This window comes from Ylistrum balloti, unplaced genomic scaffold, assembly GCF_031769215.1.
Source record: "Ylistrum balloti isolate Yb309-2 unplaced genomic scaffold, AGI_CSIRO_Ybal_v1 Utg369894, whole genome shotgun sequence".
NCBI lineage: Eukaryota > Metazoa > Mollusca > Bivalvia > Pectinida > Pectinidae > Ylistrum > Ylistrum balloti.
Window position 1 is genome coordinate 997,356 of NW_026782025.1, and position 25,402 is coordinate 1,022,757.

General features: G+C 33.7%; 1 protein-coding gene across 1 annotated transcript in view; it reads left to right on the plus strand.

Moving 5' to 3' along the window:
• LOC132546531 (inositol 1,4,5-trisphosphate receptor-like) overlaps positions 1-25,402 on the plus strand; it is a 111,149-nt gene that overhangs the window by 56,752 nt on the left and 28,995 nt on the right. Inside the window, exons 22-36 of the mRNA XM_060210250.1 lie at positions 464-623; positions 1,194-1,303; positions 5,261-5,369; positions 13,018-13,069; positions 14,357-14,522; positions 15,438-15,611; positions 16,132-16,188; positions 16,635-16,727; positions 17,638-17,781; positions 18,047-18,172; positions 18,529-18,729; positions 19,238-19,489; positions 19,799-19,924; positions 20,430-20,558; positions 22,620-22,625. Coding sequence (XP_060066233.1) covers positions 464-623; positions 1,194-1,303; positions 5,261-5,369; positions 13,018-13,069; positions 14,357-14,522; positions 15,438-15,611; positions 16,132-16,188; positions 16,635-16,727; positions 17,638-17,781; positions 18,047-18,172; positions 18,529-18,729; positions 19,238-19,489; positions 19,799-19,924; positions 20,430-20,558; positions 22,620-22,625 — 1,905 coding nt within the window. The remainder of the gene's footprint in view (positions 1-463; positions 624-1,193; positions 1,304-5,260; positions 5,370-13,017; positions 13,070-14,356; positions 14,523-15,437; positions 15,612-16,131; positions 16,189-16,634; positions 16,728-17,637; positions 17,782-18,046; positions 18,173-18,528; positions 18,730-19,237; positions 19,490-19,798; positions 19,925-20,429; positions 20,559-22,619; positions 22,626-25,402) is intronic.

Below are 25,402 nucleotides of genomic sequence, written 5' to 3' on the forward strand. Positions count from 1 at the left end.
GTGAATTTGACCACATCTTTCTGACATAGTATAGTGAACTGACTTCACAACTTCCTGATATAGTATGGTGAACTGACTTTACATTTTCCTGTTTTAGGTGGTGCATTTGACCACATCTTTCTGACATAGTATAGTGAACTGACTTCACAACTTCCTGATATAGTATGGTGAACTGACTTTACATTTTCCTGTTTTAGGTGGTGCTTTTGACCACATCTTTCTGACATAGTATAGTGAACTGACTTAACAACTTCCTGACATAGTATGGTGAACTGACTGTACATTTTCCTGTTTTAGGTGGTGAATTTGACCACATCTTTCTGACATAGTATAGTGAACTGACTTCACAACTTCCTGATATAGTATGGTGAACTGACTTTACATTTTCCTGTTTTAGGTGGTGAATTTGACCACAAGTTCTTAATTTACTATGGTGAACCGACTTTACAATTTCCTGTTTTAGGTGGTGAATTTGGCTAAGCAACTGATCTACTTTGGATTTTACTCATTCAGTAATCTCCTCCGCCTTACCAAAACTCTTCTCAACATCCTGGATTTTGCACCAGAGAAGGAAATACACGGTGTTGGTAAAGTGAGGCAACCTGTCTCCCTCAGTGACCATGGTAACCAGATTTCTTAGATATAGATTTATAATATTATACATAAATCTGATTTCATCCCTTTTGTCAATATTTTTGAAATCACTGCCCCTTTTTGCTAAACTATTTGGTTTTTTTCATGACAGCCTAATATTGAGAGATAGACAGGACACTGCAATTGAAGACATTCCTGTTAAGTGAAACACAGTTGTAAACCACTCTCATAATATGGAACATGTTACTTTCTCTTATTCATCCTGATTATTTCCCCCCTTGGTGTCAATTGAAAAATTATTTAACATCTATGTGAACAGTAAATTCTGCAAAACATCCAAAGCTGTCTCAAATGTGATATGAATAGAAATTTTTATACTGACCAAGCTCTGACAATATTATGTCCAGTGAATGTTAAGTCCTGAAAGAATTTTGTATTGACAAGGCCCTGACAAGCTATTCCAAATAATGTCTTGATAATAGAGAATGTTGTTATGAACAGGTCTGATAATGCCTCATCCAATGTGATATGGATAGAAAGTGAGACTTTAGCATAGTGATACCCAATAAGATATTGATAGAGAATTTTGTATTGAACAGGTCCTGATAAAGCTATTTCCAATGTGATCTCCACACGAGGCAATGGTGATGCAGCCGAGGCTGATACTCTTGTTATGGACACCAAGCTAAAAATCATTGAAATACTAAAGGTAAGTCTGTACCCTGCAGACATGGACATTTATATGTACAACACCTGTGTGAACTTGGCAAGTTGGTGTATCTACAGCTAATGACGAAATGATAAAGCTGATATGCCCTCTTAGATAAATAATTTAAAAGCAATTTCCTGAAAAAAAATTGATAAAATTTAATCACATGGTTCTTCCTGAAGTTGCAGCATTATTATGATATACTGGTTGGAGCAGTAAGCTGCTATGTCATGTATATTTACACAATAATGAAATAAATGTGAAATATAACCTAAGTTCACAATTTTTACAAAATTTAGCGACATGCCAGGATGTCCTGATAAAATATATGGTTATAGCTTGATTATAGAGTACAAACAAATGACCATTTTTTGATTGGCTACTGAGTCCAATTTTGTACCACAATTACCTTGAGAATTTGTTGGATGCACTCCACAGATAGTAAAAGTAGTTTAAAACTCCTAGATAATATCTCCAGCACACAGGCAAGTCTGAAAAATGGAAATAACATTCTATTGCCAACAACAAGTTGAATGTTAGTTTCCATGGTAAGGAAGGTACGGCAGAGATTTCAAAACCTGGCAACCACACCCTATGTATTGAACAGATATTGCGACAATTTAGGATGAGTAAAAATATTACAATAATGTTTACGGCTATGTCTTGTCAACAAAGCACAACCATTGATTAAACGATGTGTTCATAGATAATCTGAAAATGTGTTCCGCTGGTTTAAAGAAATTGGTCAAAATCTCCTCTCTATTGTAGTTCTGATGTTCAAAAGAATTGTTGATCATTTCAATCCCATCTCTCAATTGCCTGGTTCTTTGACAACAGTCATGAAGAACTCCACAATAAGTGGAGTCTCAGTCAGTTGAAATGTATCCAGAACTCCAACATCTGGTTAAAAAAGCCTGATGGACTATTTTATGTTTGCACAAAAGAAAAAAACAAAAGAAGAAAAAAGAAAGAGAAAGAAATAACAATTTAGTATTTTATTAGAAATTTGTTATCTTCCTTGCTTTTATTAATCATACTTCTGGAAAATTTGGTTGTGTCAGTAGTTGGAAGTACATTTACATAATTATGAAGTATTCAGTGTTGATTAGCTAGAGCATTTAATTGTACACTGTACTTAGTGTAGGTAATAGTTAAGCATTTAAATATACATGTATATAGTTTATTGTAGATAATCAAATGTGTTTTAATGTATAGATTCTTCACAATTTAGCTGTTGGAAATATAGTTCTTTTAAATATGTTGCACAAGAGTTTTTGATATGTTTTTGTAATCAATGTTACTACTAATTAATTAACACTGATTTGATGATGCACCATTGATGTTTATAGAACACCAAATAGTAGTTATCCCTTTCAACAGGTAAGACATACGACGTTAAATTTGAAAAACTGTTAAAAAGAAATGGAGATGGTGAGGTAAACTTGTTCTTGATAAACTACGATATTCAAAAAATAGAAATGAGGTAGAGTGGGGTGAGGTAGATAAATTTAGCAAGAACAGTAAAAATAAAGGAGGAGGGGTGGAGCTGACTAATTTTGTGTGAACTGTTCAGTATAGGAAGGGTTTTGGAAGGCTGCTGTAAAAAGAATTATTTGATATATAAAGGAGGAATGGGTTATGATTTTTATATAATACATGTAGGAGGAAAAAACATTTTCCGGGTTATGGTGGTAGTGGTTGGGTTAGGGGTAGTGATAGCTGAATAGCTGTATTATGTTACTTGCATGGTTAGAGCCTTTTCTTCTTAATTTGTTTTCTTTCTTATTCCAGAATATCAAATATCAGATTAATTTCCATAATATCTTTGAACGCGTTTCAGTAGCCGGCAATGTCATCTAAGAAAGGCCAGTCAAAATACTAAAATTTGGATTAAGTTTGAAACCAAGTTATTTGGAATAGGTGGTCTGTAGTATTGGTTGTTTACACTGTTAGAACATATGGTAAAGTTGGTATACATCCATGTTGTATTTTCTTTCCAGTTTATAACTGATGTGCGACTGGATTATCGTATCACATGCCTTCTGTCCATTTTCAAAGGAGAATTTGACGAGAACAATGTTTTACGGGATGAGGACGGTAATGGACTTTAAGTGGTCTTGATACTATTTGTAAGGTGGCCGGTTGGGGGCGATTGGTTTGCCTTGTTGATTGGTGGTCTGGAATTTTAACGGCATGGACCCAGACTTTTGTATACTAAACACTGTTTATTTTTCTTTCAGATACAGTTTTCTTTCTTGCTGTTCTATGTTTTGCAACAGTGCAGTTGATTTTGAAAAGAATTTTAAAAAAAAATTTGAAATTTTGTTTTGATTTTAAAGCCACAATTCTGATGCTTTGAAGAAGTTTTACCTCACAAAGCTTGTCTTTGTAAACCCATACTTAATGTTGCCTGTTATTAAATAGTAACAACTAACATTTATCTATTATTACCCACTTCACCTGATTATCAGGGTTATGATAGCTGTGCCTCATAAGGATAGATTCTTCATGAAATCTCTGTCCTACCTTACACATCCTCTTTTTTTACCAGAAAGGCATTAAAGTTAGCTAAATCTTTGAAACTGTTTTAGATTCATGTGTAATGTTTTAGATTCAAGTGTAAACAGTTTTGAAGTCAGCAAAGCAGCTTATTTCAGAACATTCGCTTCAGATTGGTAATATCGGTAGAATAGAAGTTCTTATAACACAACCAGTGGAAGAGTAATCTTCTGCTGGTTTTGATATATGAACTTTTGTTCCAGCAAAGCAGCATATTGTTAGTTTTGAGTCAGTGGGTGGTCTTATCACAAGACAATGAGAAAGCAAAAGCAATATACAAGGGTTGGCCTATAACCTGGCTTGGTATTTTTGCTGGATAAATACAGTGATTTTTCATTACCTTGTAATAGGATCATCCCTTACTTTAAATCAGAAATTTAATCTTGGTCACATGGGTGTACATGTATTGCAGGGTAAATAGGGAAGTTTCACTTTAGCAAATTGGTTTTTATTGAAGTATCGGAAAAGCTTGAAAATACTGTAAAATCATAGGTCTTTGTGGGGCTCCTTAAAAATCGCCATTTTGCAGACACTTGATTTTGTGAATAAACATAACTCAATAAATCTGGGTGTACTAGTTTTAAGAGTTTGTTAGCATCATCCCGTCTCCCTCATCCCTCGTGGAAAATTAATAAAAAAGAATGTTAAAGAACAAGAAATGACAGAATATCACAAGGGAAATAACCCAGTGTAAGACTGCCTCACAGCTATTAAAACCCACAGTATATAAGGTACACTAGTGGAGTGGGTGTTCTGTAGTAGATAGATGATCCTGATTCCTGTCACCGTGCACGCAAAGTCACAGCTGTACTACTGCTTACACATACAACAGCTGGTGGTAGTAGGCAAACTCTGGATACACCATGTATAGAGAACCAATGTCTGCCTCATTATTAGTGCCTTTTGTTGTTTCCTTATATGGTGGGTCTGGAATTAACATGATCATTTAAAATCACATTACGTTGTGCATTTGGGTTGATTTGCATTTTGGATTTTGTTTTTAAAAAAATTCAGTGTTAATGAAAAACATTTTGAATGTTATTTGTAACTGCTTTCAAAATGTTAAGTGATAATTTGAATATTGTAATCGTTACAGTATGATCAAAGCATTAATACCAGATCTTCTGATATGATCAACAGGGGCATCATAAAAATTCTGATGCATTGATTGGATTCTAATCTAGTTACACTAACAGCATGGCGATTCATTTGAGAGTATGTTTGCCTGAGCAGTAATCTACTTATAACATAGTATGTAGATTGAACTTTAATAACCTACACTGTATTGGTAGCGTCTGGGACCTACCCTAATTACTATCAATCAACCTAGTAGCAGTTGCTACTTCCATATGTATTTATCTGTGTGTGCCCTGTATGTTCCCTGTTCATCTTTTTCAGTATTTAATGCATGTACGTTTGGACTACCGTTTAACTTGGATTCTCTCCATGTTCAAAAGTCAAATTGAACAACAACCCTGGATCAACAGCAGCGATGAGGATGAGCTCAGTGGGTTTAGTTTAAAAGAATGGCTGTCTGTTGGCACCACCCGTATATAACCCAGTGTCATACTAAATTTTTTATTTTTGCATCCCATTATCATTGTTGTGAGTCTGTACATTATCCCAGTTGTATAGTGTATATTACATACTAGCCATTCTTCCCTCCTACCATCTGTATAACAAGCTATTTGTCCACATAATGTGTTAATAACATTCTCCAAACAAAACTTTTTTTGGTTGATATGAAGTGGGTCCCTTTTTTTCGGGATGGGGAAAAGAAATGAACTATTGGGAAAAAGAAATATGAGTAACTACAAAAACAATTAGAAACATTAAAAATATGATTTTCACAGCGAATGTGTTCCCCTATTGACCTAAAAAGGCCCATTCCCTTATTAACCCAAAAAGGCACACCAGCGGACATTGGTTAGGTTTATAGAATTTTGTAGTACTTTGATCATGTCATGATGAGATGAGAGATTTGTAGAGTCTGTAGTTATTAGACTTCATTGGTGGTACCCTATTACTAAATTAACAAATGTATCCCTAATGATTCTTGATCTGGCGAGTATTTATGTGGGCCTAATGATTCTAATTTCTTGATCTGGCGAGTATTTATGTGGGCCTAATGATTCAAATTTCTTGATCTGTCGAGTATTTATGTGGGCCTAATGATTCTAATTTCTTGATCTGGCGAGTATTTATGTGGGCCTAATGATTCTAATTTCTTGATCTGGCGAGTATTTATGTGGGCCTAATGATTCTAATTTCTTGATCTGGCGAGTATTTATGTGGCCCTAATGATTCAAATTTTTATGTGGGCCTAATGATTCTAATGATCTGGCGAGTATTTATGTGGGCCTAATGATTCTAATTTCTTGATCTGGCGAGTATTTATGTGGCCCTAATGATTCAAATTTCTTGATCTATAGAGTATTTATGTGGCCCTAATGATTCTAATTTCTTGATCTGGCGAGTATTTATGTGGGCCTAATGATTCTAATTTCTTGATCTGGCGAGTATTTATGTGGCCCTAATGATTCTAATTTCTTGATCTGGCGAGTATTTATGTGGGCCTAATGATTCTAATTTCTTGATCTGGCGAGTGTTTATGTGGCCCTAATGATTCTAATTTCTTGATCTGGTGAGTATTTATGTGGGCCTAATGATTCTAATTTCTTGATCTGGCGAGTATTTATGTGGGCCTAATGATTCTAATTTCTTGATCTGGCGAGTATTTATGTGGGCCTAATGATTCTAATTTCTTGATCTGGTGAGTATTTATGTGGGCCTAATGATTCAAATTTCTTGATCTGTCGAGTATTTATGTGGGCCTAATGATTCTAATTTCTTGATCTGGCGAGTATTTATGTGGCCCTAATGATTCTAATTTCTTGATCTGGTGAGTATTTATGTGGGCCTAATGATTCTAATTTCTTGATCTGGCGAGTATTTATGTGGGCCTAATGATTCTAATTTCTTGATCTGGCGAGTATTTATGTGGGCCTAATGATTCTAATTTCTTGATCTGGCGAGTATTTATGTGGCCCTAATGATTCTAATTTCTTGATCTATAGAGTATTTATGTGGCCCTAATGATTCTAATTTCTTGATCTGGCGAGTATTTATGTGGGCCTAATGATTCTAATTTCTTGATCTGGCGAGTATTTATGTGGCCCTAATGATTCTAATTTCTTGATCTATAGAGTATTTATGTGGCCTAATGATTCTAAATGAGTATTTATGTGGGCCTAATGATTCTTGATTTATGTGGCTATAGAGTATTTATGTGGCCCTAATGATTCTAATTTCTTGATCTATAGAGTATTTATGTGGCCCTAATGATTCTAATTTCTTGATCTATAGAGTATTTATGTGGGCCTAATGATTCTAATTTCTCTGTATTTATGTGGCCCTAATGATTCTTGATCTATAGAGTATTTATGTGGGCCTAATATTCTAATTTCTTGATCTATAGAGTATTTATGTGGGCCTAATGATTCAAATTTCTTGATCTGGCGAGTATTTATGTGGGCCTAATGATTCTAATTTCTTGATCTATAGAGTATTTATGTGGCCCTAATGATTCTAATTTCTTGATCTGGAGTATTTATGTGGCCCTAATGATTCTAATTTCTTGATCTGTCGAGTATTTATGTGGCCCTAATGATTCTAATTTCTTGATCTGGCGAGTATTTATGTGGGCCTAATGATTCAAATTTCTTGATCTGGTGAGTATTTATGTGGCCCTAATGATTCTTGATCTATAGAGTATTTATGTGGCCCTAATGATTCTAATTTCTTGATCTATAGAGTATTTATGTGGCCCTAATGATTCTAATTTCTTGATCTATAGAGTATTTATGTGGGCCTAATGATGCTAATTTCTTGATCTGGCGAGTATTTATGTGGGCCTAATGATTCTAATTTGGGCCTTGATCTAATTTCTTGAGAGTATTTATGTGGGCCTAATGATTCTAATTTCTTGATCTATAGAGTATTTATGTGGCCCTAATGATTCTAATTTCTTGATCTGTCGAGTATTTATGTGGCCCTAATGATTCTAATTTCTTGATCTGGCGAGTATTTATGTGGGCCTAATGATTCAAATTTCTTGATCTGGCGAGTATTTATGTGGCCCTAATGATTCTAATTTCTTGATCTATAGAGTATTTATGTGGGCCTAATGATTCAAATTTCTTGATCTGGCGAGTATTTATGTGGGCCTAATGATTCAAATTTCTTGATCTATAGAGTATTTATGTGGCCCTAATGATTCTAATTTCTTGATCTATAGAGTATTTATGTGGCCCTAATGATTCTAATTTCTTGATCTGTCGAGTATTTATGTGGCCCTAATGATTCTAATTTCTTGATCTGGCGAGTATTTATGTGGGCCTAATGATTCTAATTTCTTGATCTATAGAGTATTTATGTGGCCCTAATGATTCTAATTTCTTGATCTATAATGAGTATTTATGTGGCCCTAATGATGATCTAATTTCTTGATCTAATTTCTTGATCTGGCGAGTATTTATGTGGCCCTAATGATTCTAATTTCTTGATCTATGTGGCCCTAATGATTCTTGTATTTATGTGGCCCTAATGATTCTAATTTCTTGATCTGGCGAGTATTTATGTGGCCCTAATGATTCTAATTTCTTGATCTGGCGAGTATTTATGTGGGCCTAATGATTCTAATTTCTTGATCTATAGAGTATTTATGTGGCCCTAATGATTCTAATTTCTTGATCTGGCGAGTATTTATGTGGGCCTAATGATTCTAATTTCTTGATCTGGCGAGTATTTATGTGGCCCTAATGATTCAAATTTCTTGATCTATAGAGTATTTATGTGGCCCTAATGATTCTAATTTCTTGATCTGGCGAGTATTTATGTGGGCCTAATGATTCTAATTTCTTGATCTATAGAGTATTTATGTGGCCCTAATGATTCTTGATCTATAGAGTATTTATGTGGCCCTAATGATTCTAATTTCTTGATCTATAGAGTATTTATGTGGCCCTAATGATTCTAATTTCTTGATCTATAGAGTATTTATGTGGGCCTAATGATGCTAATTTCTTGATCTGGCGAGTATTTATGTGGCCCTAATGATTCTTGATCTATAGAGTATTTATGTGGGCCTAATATTCTAATTTCTTGATCTATAGAGTATTTATGTGGGCCTAATGATTCAAATTTCTTGATCTGGCGAGTATTTATGTGGGCCTAATGATTCTAATTTCTTGATCTATAGAGTATTTATGTGGCCCTAATGATTCTAATTTCTTGATCTATGGAGTATTTATGTGGCCCTAATGATTCTAATTTCTTGATCTGTCGAGTATTTATGTGGCCCTAATGATTCTAATTTCTTGATCTGGCGAGTATTTATGTGGGCCTAATGATTCAAATTTCTTGATCTGGTGAGTATTTATGTGGCCCTAATGATTCTTGATCTATAGAGTATTTATGTGGCCCTAATGATTCTAATTTCTTGATCTATAGAGTATTTATGTGGCCCTAATGATTCTAATTTCTTGATCTATAGAGTATTTATGTGGGCCTAATGATGCTAATTTCTTGATCTGGCGAGTATTTATGTGGCCCTAATGATTCTTGATCTATAGAGTATTTATGTGGGCCTAATATTCTAATTTCTTGATCTATAGAGTATTTATGTGGGCCTAATGATTCAAATTTCTTGATCTGGCGAGTATTTATGTGGGCCTAATGATTCTAATTTCTTGATCTATAGAGTATTTATGTGGCCCTAATGATTCTAATTTCTTGATCTATAGAGTATTTATGTGGCCCTAATGATTCTAATTTCTTGATCTGTCGAGTATTTATGTGGCCCTAATGATTCTAATTTCTTGATCTGGCGAGTATTTATGTGGGCCTAATGATTCAAATTTCTTGATCTGGTGAGTATTTATGTGGCCCTAATGATTCTAATTTCTTGATCTGGCGAGTATTTATGTGGCCCTAATGATTCTAATTTCTTGATCTATAGAGTATTTATGTGGGCCTAATGATTCAAATTTCTTGATCTGGCGAGTATTTATGTGGGCCTAATGATTCTAATTTCTTGATCTATAGAGTATTTATGTGGCCCTAATGATTCTAATTTCTTGATCTATAGAGTATTTATGTGGCCCTAATGATTCTAATTTCTTGATCTGTCGAGTATTTATGTGGCCCTAATGATTCTAATTTCTTGATCTGGCGAGTATTTATGTGGGCCTAATGATTCAAATTTCTTGATCTGGTGAGTATTTATGTGGCCCTAATGATTCTAATTTCTTGATCTATAGAGTATTTATGTGGCCCTAATGATTCTTGATCTATAGAGTATTCATGTGGCCCTAATGATTCTAATTTCTTGATCTATAGAGTATTTATGTGGGCCTAATGATTCTAATTTCTTGATCTGGCGAGTATTTATGTGGCCCTAATGATTCTAATTTCTTGATCTGGCGAGTATTTATGTGGCCCTAATGATTCTTGATCTATAGAGTATTCATGTGGCCCTAATGATTCTAATTTCTTGATCTGGCGAGTATTTATGTGGCCCTAATGATTCTAATTTCTTGATCTGGCGAGTATTTATGTGGCCCTAATGATTCTTGATCTATAGAGTATTCATGTGGCCCTAATGATTCTAATTTCTTGATCTGGCGAGTATTTATGTGAGCCTAATGATTCTTGATCTATAGAGTATTTATGTTAGCCTAGCTTGCCATTCAATCAAATTTTTCCTTAAACAAAAAAGATTTTACATTAGAGGGACATGGATCAAATATTTCCTGCAGTCTCTATCAAATGATTTCTCTATAATGATTATGTTTGTTGTTATATATTGATTTATATGAAACTTATTTTCAATCTGATCCATCAATTTTGTCTTGTTAAGTAGATGAGGATGAAAAAGGATTTATCATCAAATTTATATGTGTTAAGATTAACAGTTTTACAGTCCTAGTGAAATTCAACGAGCCTACAGCAATGAACATTGTTAGCAAAAAGTATTGAGAATAAGGACTTGGAAAATAAGAAAAAAAATAGAAAAATTATTTTCACTTTTGAGAAACAAGAACTGAGAAAATTAGGAGAAAAAGAATACATGGTGAAAAATTGAGATATTATTTTAATAAGAACAAAGAAATTTAGAGGAAAATGGAAAGATTATTCTTACTTTGAGAAATAAGGACTAAAATAAAGGGAAAAAATGGAAAGTTCTTTTCTTTTTTTAAGTACTTTTGTCTTTCTATCTAAGATTATCCAAAGGATTTATGATTGTTTTACAGCTCAAATGAAAGAAAAATGTGAATTAAGACTGAAAGATTTTCACTCAGTTTGGTATTGTCTGTCATATCATGGAGAATACAATGTGTGGTTCTTGAGAGAAAGATAATTAAAACAACAATGTGTAAAGAGAGAAAATCACAGTATCTATAGGTGTATAAATTCCTATTTTTAAAATTCAAATATTCAAAACATCTACTGGTATTTATTCTTATTAACGTATAGTTATAGTGACTTGACCTCACCTTTTGTAATGATCATGTATGTTTGTTTAAATTTGACAAACACTTCCAATATAATGTTAGGAGAACTGATTCCCTTCTCTTCACCTTCTCTTTAATACCTGTCACACATTGTTATTTAGTAGCCTAGTGTATCTTAATTTATCCAGATGACCGTATTCTGTGTACTTTAACCATAACCTTCCTCCTATAATATACCTACTACAATGTCCTGATTAGTCCTTGTTCACAAATCTCCATCTTTTTGTACAAATAACAATCTATCTGCAGTAAACACAATATCAGATATTCAAATTGTTTTAATTTGTTAAATCCTTGGTTTCCATCTTTCTGCTTCATTCTTTAAAAATATATGCCTGATATAATAGGTTGTCTGTGGTGTCAGGCAAGAAGAGGAATTGACTTTGCGAAAGTGAGAGTACATGTACATATGTATTACGAAAATATTGCAGAAAGTTGCTGGAATTAATTTGGTGTGAAAAAATACATTCTTTACTGAAGTAATAGAAAATTCTACGACTTTCCAGGTGGTCTAAGACAAGGAAGAAATACACTAACTTGAGTAAATACAAAATTGATCATGCTATACAAGGAAGCTCTGCTTGTATAATGTCCTATCTTGATACCATTTGCCATCTTAAAGTATGCAGAAAAGATTTCTTTGTTGATATTGAAAAAATCTCTGGTAGATCACAATGTGATAGAACTACTGCTGAAATACCTGCTTGATTATCTGAGACATATCATTCTAACTGAGGAATAGTATTGCCATTTCACTAGATTATAAGTTTGACTTACCCGGTATTGGGGTACTTTTATTGTGTTAGGTATATTGAATAGAAAAGTTTTGTGTATCTGACGATAATGTACCACCATATGTTTATGATTGTTGAGCATGGTTCAATATTATAATACGCCAAATGTATCCCAATATTTGTCCATACATTATTGATGTTTGTATCATTTCATCTCTTATGTCATCCTTTACTTGTTTATTATTTTCAATGTGAAGTTTGATACTAGCTGCCATATTTTCTTTTGGTTAAATATATAGTTGTTGTCTAGTAGGTTTTGAGAAATGTTTTTTTCATAACAGTTTATGTTTGTTTGTGTATTATTTTGGTTTACATTGCATGCATCACTTATTTAGCTATTGCTTTCAATCTGCACTAATATTTGTTATCAAATTGTGAAATTATTTTATACATATTTTGAGAAATGAAAATTTAATCACTTCTTTGAATGGTCTGTTTGACATTCCAATGTTAACTATTTAAGTTAATTCTAGAAAGATTTCTTTTACTGGAATTGCCCAACTTATCAGGAAACATATTCATTTTATTGTTGAATTAAAAAAAATGAATGTTTTATAGTTTGATTCAAAAATAGAGATCAGTTTTTAAAATACAATATGAGTAATCATCTTTTATTTTGTTAAAATTTTATAAGCATTATCATGCCAAAAGACAAGAATTTATAATTGTGTACATAGAAGATATTTGTATGTACATCATTTATACAAGTATTTTTTCTTGTAATCTGTGTGTCTTCATTTTTTTCATATGTTTACCCGTATAATTCATGATTGGTTTACTTTGACAGGCCTTGACCTTGAAAGTATAGGTCAGCAGGCGGAGGAAATATTTGGAGGCAGGTAAGTTACAACCTTGGAAGTTTCAAAATTCGAAGCTGAGGAAAACAGTGTTTATCCAGTTATATTTATATTATGTGTTGCATTTGCCTATATGTCGTTAGTACAACAAATTGTAGTATATGAGACAGTATACTTCAATTTACAGTGATGAGGTCAGTGTATGAATACAGCTGATAGTGTCTCCAGTGTAAACAAACATGGCCACCAGTTATCATAAATAAAAAGAGCTTGCATACATACAATCCAATTTCAGGTATAATGTTTATGTCCTCTCACAAAAATGAATCTTCATTAAGGTCTTACATGAGAAATGTTTCTTCTTGTCAGAAAAAAGCTTTGAGTACAGCTTTGTCCACCATTTCACTCCCTAGTGAGGAAACTACTGATAAACAGAATGTAGACCTCGCTACTGCCGGTCAAATTGTATCTCATGATTAACCATGTGTTCAAAATACCCATGTCTCGCAGATCACATTCCCTAGTAATACATTAATGACACCAGCCCCAGGGTTCTTGCCAATGCAACATTTCATGGGTGTAGAGTATATTTTTCAAAATAGATAACAGAGGAAGATATCATTATTTTTACCACACTTATTGTCATGTCTAGCCATCCAATTGGTCATTTCATCCAAGCATTTCTTAGGAATTGCATCATGTGTAATGAATTTAATGCAATGAATTTCTTATTTTTATGGAAGCATTTAATATAATTTGACAGATTTTTGTCTAAAATAAAATCAAATTTGTGCAAAATCTGTATGTCATCTATGATGGCATTAGGGACGGTATTATTCTTTCTGGAAAATTTTGGCTGTTCTGGTATTTGAAGTTGATGATGTCAATGATATGGTAAGCAGCAAATTTAAACATGTTATTAGCTGCAATAAAAAAAAATCTTTATGAATGTAATTGTAAGCATTGAACTGTGACCAAATGGTAGTATACAGTCGATATCAATACAATTTGGGTGACAGATAAATAGTGTGTCACCAAATTGTATTCATATCGACTTTATACTACCATATGGTAATAGTTCAATGCTTAAATACACCCAAGCCTTGTAAGAAACTATATATATATCAGTAGAATTACCAACCAATACTATTTCATTAACCTGTAGTAAGTACCTCCTACCCTCCACTTCCACCTCCCCTCCACCTCCCCACCCCAACTTTTGAGACAGTACTTCTGTGTTGTGATGACCCATTAAAAATATAAGTATATTTGTTATAATTCTGTGATAACTTGTGATTTGAGTCTATATTATATGTCTGCTTCTTACAGCTCTACAACAGCTGAGTTAGACTTGGATGGTCAAGGGGGCAAGATGTTCTTGAGAGTCCTGCTTAACCTGGTGATGCACAACTACCCTACCCTGGTGTCTGGGGCACTACAGCTCCTTTTTAGACACTTCAGTCAGAGACAGGAAGTGTTACAGGCCTTCAAACAGGTAACTACTCCACCCTTGTGTCTTTTTAAGTCCGATACAGAAAGTCTTACAAGCCTGTAAACAAGTAAGCCAGAGACTGTAAGTCTTACCCTCAAACAGGTAATTTACTCCACCTTGTGCTTGTTTTAAGTGAAAGACAGGAAGTCTTAAGGCCTTTAAACAGGTAAGTAGGAGATAGTGAGTCTCACCCTCAAACAGGTAACTACTCATGTCTCCTATAAGTTGCAGACAGAAATTTTTACAGGACCTCTTATAGGTAACTACTTGGTTCTTGTTTATGGCACTTTGTGCATTCTGTTGATATATGTTTTTGGCAAAAACAAGTAATCCTGCAGTCCTTAAGGGGGCTGATATGCATTGCCAGAAAGGGTCATATTTAATGAAGTTTTTGATATCTCCTTCTCAATAATCAAGTATTGTAGAATCAAATACTCTTCATGGATGAAATGGTCTTAAGGTGCTTTTCTCTGGTTGACCCCCAAAGGGCTGATGGGCGTGGCTAATAAGGATCAAAATGACTGAAATTTCAAAACTATTCTCAATACCCAGATATTGTAGAATCAAATACTTTTGAAGGATGGGTGGGTCTGAATGTAAAACTTCCATCCCTGGACAAGTCTCATTCCTCATTTTCTCTTCTCTATACTACACATTCATTCCAATTGTTTCAGTTTGTGAGTTCACTCATGTGAGCGTTTAGGTCCCTGGGCCGCTTGTGCTCTTTTGGGTTCCTTATATTCCTGTTGCAACATCTCACTATAGAGACAGGGAGTCCTGCAAGCCTGTGTGTGTTTAACATCAAACCGATCTTACCTGAATTCAGGGACCTTTACATCTCAGTTTGAAGACTTGAGAAAAGACAAGACTTTGTACATATCCAATTCCAAGTGATTCTACTTGCTTGTTGTGTTTTAGGTGCAGCTGCTTGTGACAGCAGCTGATGTGGAGAACTACAAACAGATCAAAACAGACTTGGAAGACCTAAGGAATTTAGTGGAGAAATCAGAGCTCTGGGTTTACAAGTCAAAATCTGTTGCCGAGACACCCAAACCAAAGAAAAAAGCCAACGAATCTGGCAGTGGTGACAAGGTCAGATCTAGTTGTATGGTATTACAATAATGTAATGGTAATACTGCTTACAAGTCTTTGTCTGTCTAGAAAAGAATTAATAAAATATCTTTATGTTAGAGAGTATAAGTCAGTTAGGCAATCTCCCATGAGGCTCTGAATCTATACAGAATGGGAACATATGGTAATACAATACATTTTACACTGAACTATAACATTTGATTAGCTTGTGATCTTATGTTCATAGTTGTGAAAGTATTATTGCAGTTAAGATTCTTTCTCCTATAGAGATTTTTTATTTCAAATGACCTCAATCTTGCCAAGTCAAACTGCTGTACTATTTATACTTATCCCGATTCAGACTTTTATAACACCAGCAGAAAGTCCCGGTCTGACAAATTACGTCTAAATCTGAGATAAAGTGGTTTGATGAATTGTTTGAAAAGAGAGTACATTTTTCTAGGTTTACTGATAAAAATGAGTTAGCATTATGATATCATTACCATTCAGTGTGTTGATTTCCATTGTCGTCTTATTATAGGAGGACAAAGATGGAAAAGAGGGAAAGAAGAAGGCAAAAACACAGCCATCGATATGGGTTCGCATTGAAAAATAAAACAATAAAAAAACCACTAATATATTTAAAGTTACAATAAAATAAGTAAAGAGTTTTAGATTAGTAAGAAAGCAAAACCACAGCAACTGGTAAGTCACGGATAATCACTAATATTATCAAAGCCATGCTAGGTATGACATTTGTCTGAAAGTCAGATTGAGCATGCTGAGGTTTGGAAATTCATAACATTTGATTAACATCCTAGTTTTATCAAAAGTATTAGTTATATCTAATTGCCATTTTAATAAGCCAAAATTTAGCCTGAACTCATCAAAAATTAAGATAAAAAAAGAAAAAAAAAATTTGCATGGAAATTTGCTTTTTGAGTTATATAAGCTAGTAAGTTTGGCTGTATTATAATTGTCAAATTTAAAAGTCAGGAATTAATATAACATTACATCAGATGGTATTGATATTTTTTTTTTCAGAATATATCTAAAGATCAAGGATCAGCCATAGATCTAGAACTGGGTCCTCCTATAGATGAACAGGCAAGCAAAAACTACAAACGTATCAAGGAGGTATGTTGACACTACAAACTATTAAATGACAAGGATATAAACCTCAGGCCTCAAATTTAAGGCTTTTTACTGGCTAATTGCAAGTAGAAATCCAAGAATTGCAAGTAGAAAAAATAATGACTTGCATTTTTTAGCAAATGGATTCATCAGATGCAAACTGTGAGTGCCTGTCTATTCCTAACATTTCACATAATTGAATTGTTTTGAGTTTTGATTTTCAAAGTGTAAATATTGGGACAAAGCAGTTCTTCTATAATGTTGATATATATTGGATGAAGCAAAGTAATACATTATAAATCACAAAACAAAACACATTATTAGAACATGGAAATTTGCGATAATAGCAAGTAAAAAGTCATTTTAGCAAGTACAAATTTAAGGCACTTGCTGTTTTCAGCAAGTGACAAAAATGTTAAATTTGAGGCCTGAACCTATCAGACTATATCACGGTAATGATTTCACTAAATCTTGGTCAATTTAAACTTTGAAATTAATTGAGAAAAATGACTATAATTGTGTTTTCCCATCAGACAAACGAAGTGAAAAAAAAAGAAAAAAAATGCTTGATAGCATGCTGCAAGATGCTATTTCTTTCACAGTGTCTTATTATTTAAAAACAAGTCAAGTGATGATATTCATATGAATGGTGGAAGTAATCCATATGGTAGTCTGTAGTTAAATGTGAGATGAAACCTAAGAAATAGAAATTATGAATCACTCAATTAATCCTACAACAGGTACCAGAGTAATGAAAAGGATTACTGGAATGAAATAAGCTGAATGATATAAAATTTTTGTTTTATGAAGTTTTTTCTACAAGATTTAATATGATTTGTAAAATGGCCGAACAGAGCAGAAGACCTGTGAGATTGATATCTTTACATGTCTGAGATTTTAATTTTTGTCACAGATATTACAGAGACTGACCAAGTTGTGTGTACAGAATACAAGTGAACCTGGTGTAAGAAAAGCAAGACGACATGAACAGCGTTTGCTGAGAAACATGAGTGCTCACTCTGCCATCCTTGAACTGCTCCAGATACCGTATGAACAGGTACTGATAAATATTGTAATTATATTTGTTTATAGAATGTTTTAAAAAAATATATTTCTCATAATGAGCAATATCCATTGTGAACACTTTGATAATAACTTCCACTGCCAATATGTCTCATTTCTTGAAATCATTTAAAAAATTTAATGGCATTGAGATATTGATCACATGACGTATATAACAGTAACTATACATATAATGATTCCATTTTGTACTATATTGCATTATGTGTGATTGTTGTTAATATACAGACTTCATATTTCAGAATGATGATACACGGATGCATGAGATCATGCGACTGGCTCATGAATTCCTGCAGAGTTTCTGTTTGGGTAACCCTCAAAATCAGGGCCTACTGCACCAGAGTCTTGACCTCTTCCTCACCCCAGGGGTATGTAGCACTGAAAAGAACAGACACATCTCATGATGTTAGAACATAGCCTTATGAAAGCCTGTACTTGAAAAAGTTTTGGTAATGGGGAAATATGTATAAACTTTGCTCCCCTATTTAACACTGATTTACTAGACATCTACAAGGCAAGAGCAAACAGTGTGTCTCCTCTAAACCTTAAGTTCATCTATTTGTATTATGATAAATTTCAACATATTCTCTTCATCCTATATTGGCTTAAAGCTTTCTGTTTCATTTTTTTAAACTGATTGCAAAATATCATCACAATAAACAAAATGTGTATGTTACTTTTATACCATGAACTGAATGGTTACAAAATAATTGACTACTTGTAGCTTCTGGAGGCTCGCACGATGCAGGCGATATTCCAGGATAATCTCAACTTGTGTACCGAAGTACAGGATCGGGTTATTCAGCACTTTGTCCACTGTATAGAGACGCATGGCAGACATGTACCATACCTCAAGTTCCTTCAGACTCTCGTTAAGACGGAGGGAGAATATATCAAGAAATGTCAGGATCTCGTCATGGCAGAGGTAAGTTTTTTATTCAATTTGGCTGTGATGTCTGAAGTCTAGACATGTTGGAACTGTCATAGGCCAGGATGATGGTGAATTTAAATTTTAAAGTTTTGTAAGCGAGATCTAGTTGAAATTGCTCAATTTTAATTAGGTGTTATTCTTATATCAACAAAACCTGCCCATTTATAGAAGTGCCACAAAATAACAGTACATAAAGCAGAATGAGAAGTGAAATTTTTAGTGTGGGTAATGTTGTATTTATAGCCTTCTGAATGCTATTTCTCCAAGTAGTGTTCATAATGGAACATGCATCAAAAACACAATATTGTTATCTCAGGTAAAGACTTTCTGGAAATACATCAAATGCATTCCATTTTAGTGTTGTCACATTTTAAATGTGTATGATCAAATTGTTTTATCGAACAAATAATTATCAAAATGTGAATATTTTGATTGAAAAGAGAACCACGGAAAATCTGTTCATGACTAAGAGAAAACGTGTGATTTTTCTCGTCTGAAATAGCTGGTGAATGCTGGTGAGGAAGTCCTCCTGTTTTACAATGACCGAGCATCATTTGAGGCCTTCCTAGATCTAATGAAGTCTGAGCGATACAGAACAGACCAGATGAGCCCCCTTGTCTACCACATCAACCTGGTACAGTTGCTGGCTCTCTGTACTGAGGGCAAGAATGTGTACACAGAGATCAAATGTCACTCCCTCCTCCCACTTGATGACATTGTCAGAGTTGTCACAGACAAGGACTGTATCCCGGAGGTAACATACATGATTTCACAACTACAGTTTATCTATACTATTAAACGCATTGTCAGAGCTACAAAAGACAACTGTTGAATTCCAATGATTTATTTTGTATGGTAAAAGTTTCAGTCTTCAGTGACCTAAGTATATTCCAGACTTAAACCTTGTACATTGCCATGTGCTTCTGATACAATGAGTTTCCCAACTCATGAACAACTGGTACATCAAAACTGAAGGTCTTCCATGCCTTTATTTCTGTTAAAGAAGTAAATCTTTATAACTTTTTGACATGTTTTTAGTATGATTCATAATGTGTCATTTCAGGTGAAAAGTGCATACATTAACTTTCTGAATCACTGTTATATTGACACGGAGGTGGAGATGAAGGAAATCTACACCAGCAATCACATGTGGACCCTGTTTGAGAACTTCCTAACAGATATGGGCACAGTTAGTTTCTACACCGATTTTATATTGCATTTAATCTTCAGTCAGCACAGCGTGCTAAGCCCCAAACTCTTACTCAAACGGGGGAGTTGGCTTGTCCGAAGATAGCCGAGATGTTCAACATAAAAATTTAGGGCCCTGTGATAGACTCTGACAGTGTGACATATATTGCAAGAAAGTGAGATAATTACAGAGAGTGAATGCTCTTTAGTTCTTGTGATTGAGGGGAAAGACTTTGAACAGATGAATTTGTAAAAAATATCTTTTTTCTTTTCACTATTTAACATTATGATGAAAATGACAAATGCTGAAAAAAGGGCTTTTTAATTAGAGTTGTTAAATAGCCGAAACTTACATGTTATGCAATTAAGAAAGGGGGAAAATTTATTTATTTAAATGGAGAAATTTTTTATGTATGTCAACTTTAGGACGTATTTGATCAATTCAAAGCAAGCTGCTGGAGCATTTTGCGTAAATTATGCCTCTCTATTCTACTCTTACATATTAGGTGTCAACAGCAACCCATGATCGACGCCATGCAGACACAGTGTTAGAAAGCTATGTGACAGAAATAGTGATGAACGTCATTCACACTTTCTTCAGCTCACCATTCTCCGACCAAACAACTCACCTCCAGGTAATATTATGAATTGACCTTCTATACGCTTGTCTGTATAGAAACAGTCTTCTGCTATGCTTTCTTACCCAATGTATTGCCATGAACAAGGTATTAACTGGGTCATATCTGAATGGTAGGTATAGTAAGTGAAAAATCAAGGTTCAAATACGTCATATTTATCTCTTACAACTTTAGGATGCATGTAGAATATAACACAGGGTCTCAAGAGGGGCGCAGCAAGCATTATAACACATGAAGGTCTTAAGAGGGGCGCAGCAAGTATATAACACATGAAGGTCTGAAGAGGGGCGCAGCAAGTATATAACACATGAAGGTCTTAAGAGGGGCGCAGCAAGTATATAACACATGAAGGTCTGAAGAGGGGCGCAGCAAGTATATAACACATGAAGGTCTTAAGAGGGGCGCAGCAAGTATATAACACATGAAGGTCTTAAGAGGGGCGCAGCAAGTATATAACACATGAAGGTCTCAAGAAGAAAGAACATAGTGGAGAAAAGCTAAAGAATAAGACTCAGTGACTTATTTTGTGTGATGTGGTTTGGTAGAGAGCAAGTACACATCTGGAGAGATCTTGATACAATGTCACGCTTGGTAATATGGCTGATGTGTCAGCTATAGTTTTCATCAGGTAAGTGGATGGTGAGACTTCACGTAGGATATCATACAAGTTAGATAGTAAGTTGGTGTGGATGAGCAAGTGACATTGTATTACTTATTTGGGCAATTTATGTTATGTGGTATAGTTAAGTAACCTTTATGTATGGTTTCAGAGAGCAAGCAACATTTTATGGTTTTAGAGAGCAAGAAACATTTTATTGTTTTAAAGAGCAAGCAATATATTGATTGCGTGGTTTGGAGAGAAAGCTACAGGGTCTAGTTGTTATGTTGAATAAGTTGATTGAGAACTGTATCTAGTAAGACTTTATACACACTCCAGAGTCACTGAAGACATTCTGATATGATCCAGTAATCTTCTAGCTGTTCATCATACATGGTAAAGGAACCACATCAGAAGGTTGATGTACACATTTTAAGAAGAATAATTTGAGTGTTAGATATTGCACAAAATTGTTGATCTGTGCATTTGTAAGGTGATGTGTAGATCACCTGTTAGACTGTGTAACTGTTGTACTTAACCTGGCCTTAACTCTAGCGAGTGTGAGGAACGTTTCGTGCTGGTTTTTTCGCAGTTTTGGCAGCATGGATTTTTCTTGAAGAACTGGAGGATACTTTAGGTTGAACATAACAGAATTTTAATCCTGAACAGTATCTTGTTCCAACCATAAAGATGAAACTTTTGCAAAAAATGTTACATGTTAAAAATACATGTTAAATAGCATTCATAATGATCAAAATCTAAAGTCTAATTATATGAAATGAGATATTAAACAACCAGATATTGGATATATTTGAATGGACGTTATCTTGAAGAATGGAAATTCAACATATTTCTCATATTTTAAAGCAGCATGATTGATACGTATCAATGTATTTTGATAGCTAGTTTGTAAGTTAAGTGATCAAGGTTATTTTATCTGCTAGATTGAGTAGAAACTGTTTACCCTAGAAAGATATACTTTATTATAACAAATAGTCGTAGAGAAACACTTTCAACATAAATGTACTTCTGTTGATTACCTCTACATTTATTCTGTTAATATGCACTTCTAACCAATCTTTTGTGCACGATATTGTTAACACAGAATTTGCTGAATCATTTAATGCCATTTTTCACTTACCTGATTTTTTAAAAACTTTTTTAATTTGCAGAGAAATTGATCAACCAGCAAAATTATTCAATTGGACATATGTTCCTCGCTTGTAATCTGTCCCCTAAAAATATAGACAGGTTATTAGTAATCATCTGAATTGTTTAAATGTGTGGTGTCTTTCGTCCTTTACATGTCCCATAATATTCTGTTCTTACTATATTAAGACACAGCTGTAGATAGACACATTAAAGTAAGTAAGACCCAATTAAAATTAGGGATACCCAATAGATACCCATACAGACAATATCTTACTGATTTCAACTATTATTTTCTGTTCCCTTTGTAGAACAAAGTAAGTCTGCCTGATTTGTTCTGTCACAGTGTTGTGTGGTTTTACTTGGCAACTTCAGCATTTCTTTTATCACAATATATACTCTCCTGAATTTAGATTATGTTTTCCCCGCTGCATCTTAACTCCCCATTAGATTTTAATGTACCCTTATATTATAATCCAACTCATGGTATGACTTTGTTCTGAATTACAGGAATACAACATGAAACTTAAGGTTACCTGAGTGCTTGTTTGATGTTAGTTGTTAATGATATAAACAATATTGGCCTTATTTGTGGTCTGGTCATTGGTTGAGGGACACCAATTTGTGTGTTTATTAAACAATCTGAATGACTAGAAACTTATCAACTGTGTGCTGTGATGTGTTTAATATCACTCACAAAGATTATATAAATATACTGATTTTTGACACTAAGGTATATATAGCATTCTGACCCAGTTTTGAGGTCAAAGGATCAGAGGTCTTGATATTTAGCTCATTACGTATCTCTGCTAGAATGCTATTTAAATGAATTTGTTAACCACTTACAAGTGCATAGAAGTTGGTTAAGTAAAAGGGGAGTGATCATACAGGCCCCAGATTAGGCCTCTTGTTCATGGATAACATTGACTTTAGTAGATCTGAAAGATGAGGTAATAAAGTGATGTCAACTGTCAGTGACAGTATTAATGACGTGTTACTGTAAAGGTCATGTTCTGATAAAGTGGACGATAATGAGTTTTATTATCAGTTATCTCATTTGTCTTGTAAATCATTGTACGAACAGTTCTATAGCTTGTTCAAAATCATCTAAATTTAGTGTTTCCTGTAATAGAAAGAAAATGAGAAAGGCAATGTTTAATGTTTTTAAGGTTTTGTATAATTGGATGGATGTTTGTCTGTTGTAATGCAGCTCATGTTTTAAAGTGAAAGTGAAAAAATTGATACATATGTAGAGAACTTTTCTTTCATATGATTTTATGAGGGGTTATGACTGTTTCCTGTTATATCATTTTGACTCATATCATATTACTACAACTTTTCTCATAAGTCATGTATCAGAAACTACAACCTTACTCATAAGTCATGTATCAGAAACTAAATAGAAGATCAGTAGGTTGGATACAGGCGTCTGATGAACATTTGATTTTAATTTATGTATTTTGATGTTTTGCAATAAGTAATAGCCATCCCTTACTTTAACAGAAAACAAGTTCTTATGATACTATGCATTTACACATGTTGATGCTCATGCTTCCATCTTTTCATGATGTGTTTATTTATATACATACAAGGCATGGAGATGATTTGAAATTTGTGATTTCCTAGAAAGCCCTTTAAAATGATTAGTACTAACTTTTTTCTTGTTATGCTTGATTCCTTTAGATTTTCAGCAAAAATCTACACATTTTACTGAATAAGACTCAGAAAACACCTCAACTCGTAACTCATTATGGATTTATTTCAAATTTTCATTTTGTGTTTCTGTATGCAGGTTAGAAACTTTGTGTTAGCTATAATCCTCGGTGTAAGAAAGGCAATTTTAACCTTAGGTATTTTGGGTAGATGAAAACTGCAAACGGTTGAATTTACATATCTATGATTAGCTGTTGAAAATATGCAATCATCAATATCTCTTGGAAGTATTAAAAAGCCAGTGAGGTTGAGCCAATAATGACATGGTGTCACTATTCTTATTATAAGGAATTTGGTCATCATATTTGGATGAAGGGCATTCAATAATACTGATTTGAATTTAACATTGTAAAGGACTAAATACAAGTGCTATTGTTAGAGATAAAAACCTTGACCTTGTGATATATTCAAGGATATTAGCATCAGATGTCTCAAATTTTTAATCATCTTTCTTTCTGAATTTTTTTTTTTTGAAAATTCAAAGGTAAATTTTCTATGAAGGCATTGAAAGTAAAAACTTAATGACCTTGATCCATATCTATTAGGTCAAATGTGGTCAATTAATCTATAGAAATTGTACATGTGTATGGGTATTTGCCATACAAGCCATGTAGGCCTCTTCTTTGATTTTGTTTGATTGTTTGGGGTTTTTTTGTATTAACTTGGCATATGCCATATAATTAAAATAGACGTTAAATGAGTTACTGAAATCAGGAACACTGCATTTGCCTGATCAAAGCCTAAAGGCAGATAATAGATGTATTAATTAAAAAATCCAAGTTATATTTTCTGAAAGGGGAATCAGTAAAGAATAAAGAAATCACAAACCATGCTCCCAATTTCTTAAATATGATTAATCTCATTTATTCTTTATTTATGTTTTAAATATAAAGAGAACTGACAAAGCTTACATTGTAATGAAGTTGCTTCTGTGTATTGTGTTTTTTTCTTGATTAGTACAATTAATGCATTGGTGTTGTCATTTTGACTTTTCATTATATGATATCGCTAGACTAGTTTTAAGCTGTATCTGTGCTTCTCTCACAAGTAATCTACATCTATTCCATATTGTATTGAAAATAGAAGTATGTCAATTTAATACAAAGAAAGAAAAAAAAAGATACACAGATAATGTTTACCTTATTCTCTGGAAATGACGTTCCTTTTGTTCATATTTTTTTTGTATTTTGTTTAAAAATAAAAGCCGAAAGATTTTTCAGTTGTCCAAAATGCTTTTGAATTTAACCTTTTTTGAGCATCTGAGTTTGTTGAATATGCTAATTAGATCCAATTTTGCCATTTTAATCTTTCATGGTTAAGGCCACTTTTTTTGGGACTAAAATTGTTTTGTGAAACCATACTTATACTTCAGATTACATGC